Source organism: Penaeus monodon, chromosome 29 (genome assembly GCF_015228065.2).
Source record: "Penaeus monodon isolate SGIC_2016 chromosome 29, NSTDA_Pmon_1, whole genome shotgun sequence".
In the NCBI taxonomy this organism is placed as follows: Eukaryota; Metazoa; Arthropoda; class Malacostraca; order Decapoda; family Penaeidae; genus Penaeus; species Penaeus monodon.
The window spans coordinates 10,520,712-10,521,027 of NC_051414.1; the positions used below are offsets into that span (position 1 = coordinate 10,520,712).

Here is a 316-nt window from a genome sequence, read left to right on the forward strand (position 1 = left end):
ACTCCGTGTTGACAGGTGGGGAGGCGGAGCCGCTGCACCAACACACGCCGAGGGACGTGCCACCCGGGGCTCGCTGGGCGGCCTGGGGGGAGAGCAAGGGGGTTATACACTCGAAAGCAGGAGGCGACGGGGAGTCAGCGTGCAGCTCAAGGGCAGAAATGAAGCATTTTATAGCAAGGCCACCCGAAGCAAATGAGCTAATCAACTCGAGAAATGGAGAGGAATGAAAGGAATTTGTACAATAAAACTTAGAAGAAACAATATACTCGCTACGGGTGGGGAGTGCCCGGGGAGGAGGAGAGGGAGGAGGGGTCAA

General features: G+C 57.0%; 1 protein-coding gene across 1 annotated transcript in view; it reads right to left on the reverse strand.

Annotated features, from left to right (window-relative positions):
* Positions 1-316, reverse strand: part of LOC119591729 — a gene marked incomplete at its 5' end in the record, with an annotated part of 19,381 nt that overhangs the window by 3,685 nt on the left and 15,380 nt on the right. Inside the window, 1 exon segment of the mRNA XM_037940478.1 lies at positions 1-82. Within this exon segment, the coding sequence (XP_037796406.1) occupies positions 1-82 (82 nt within the window).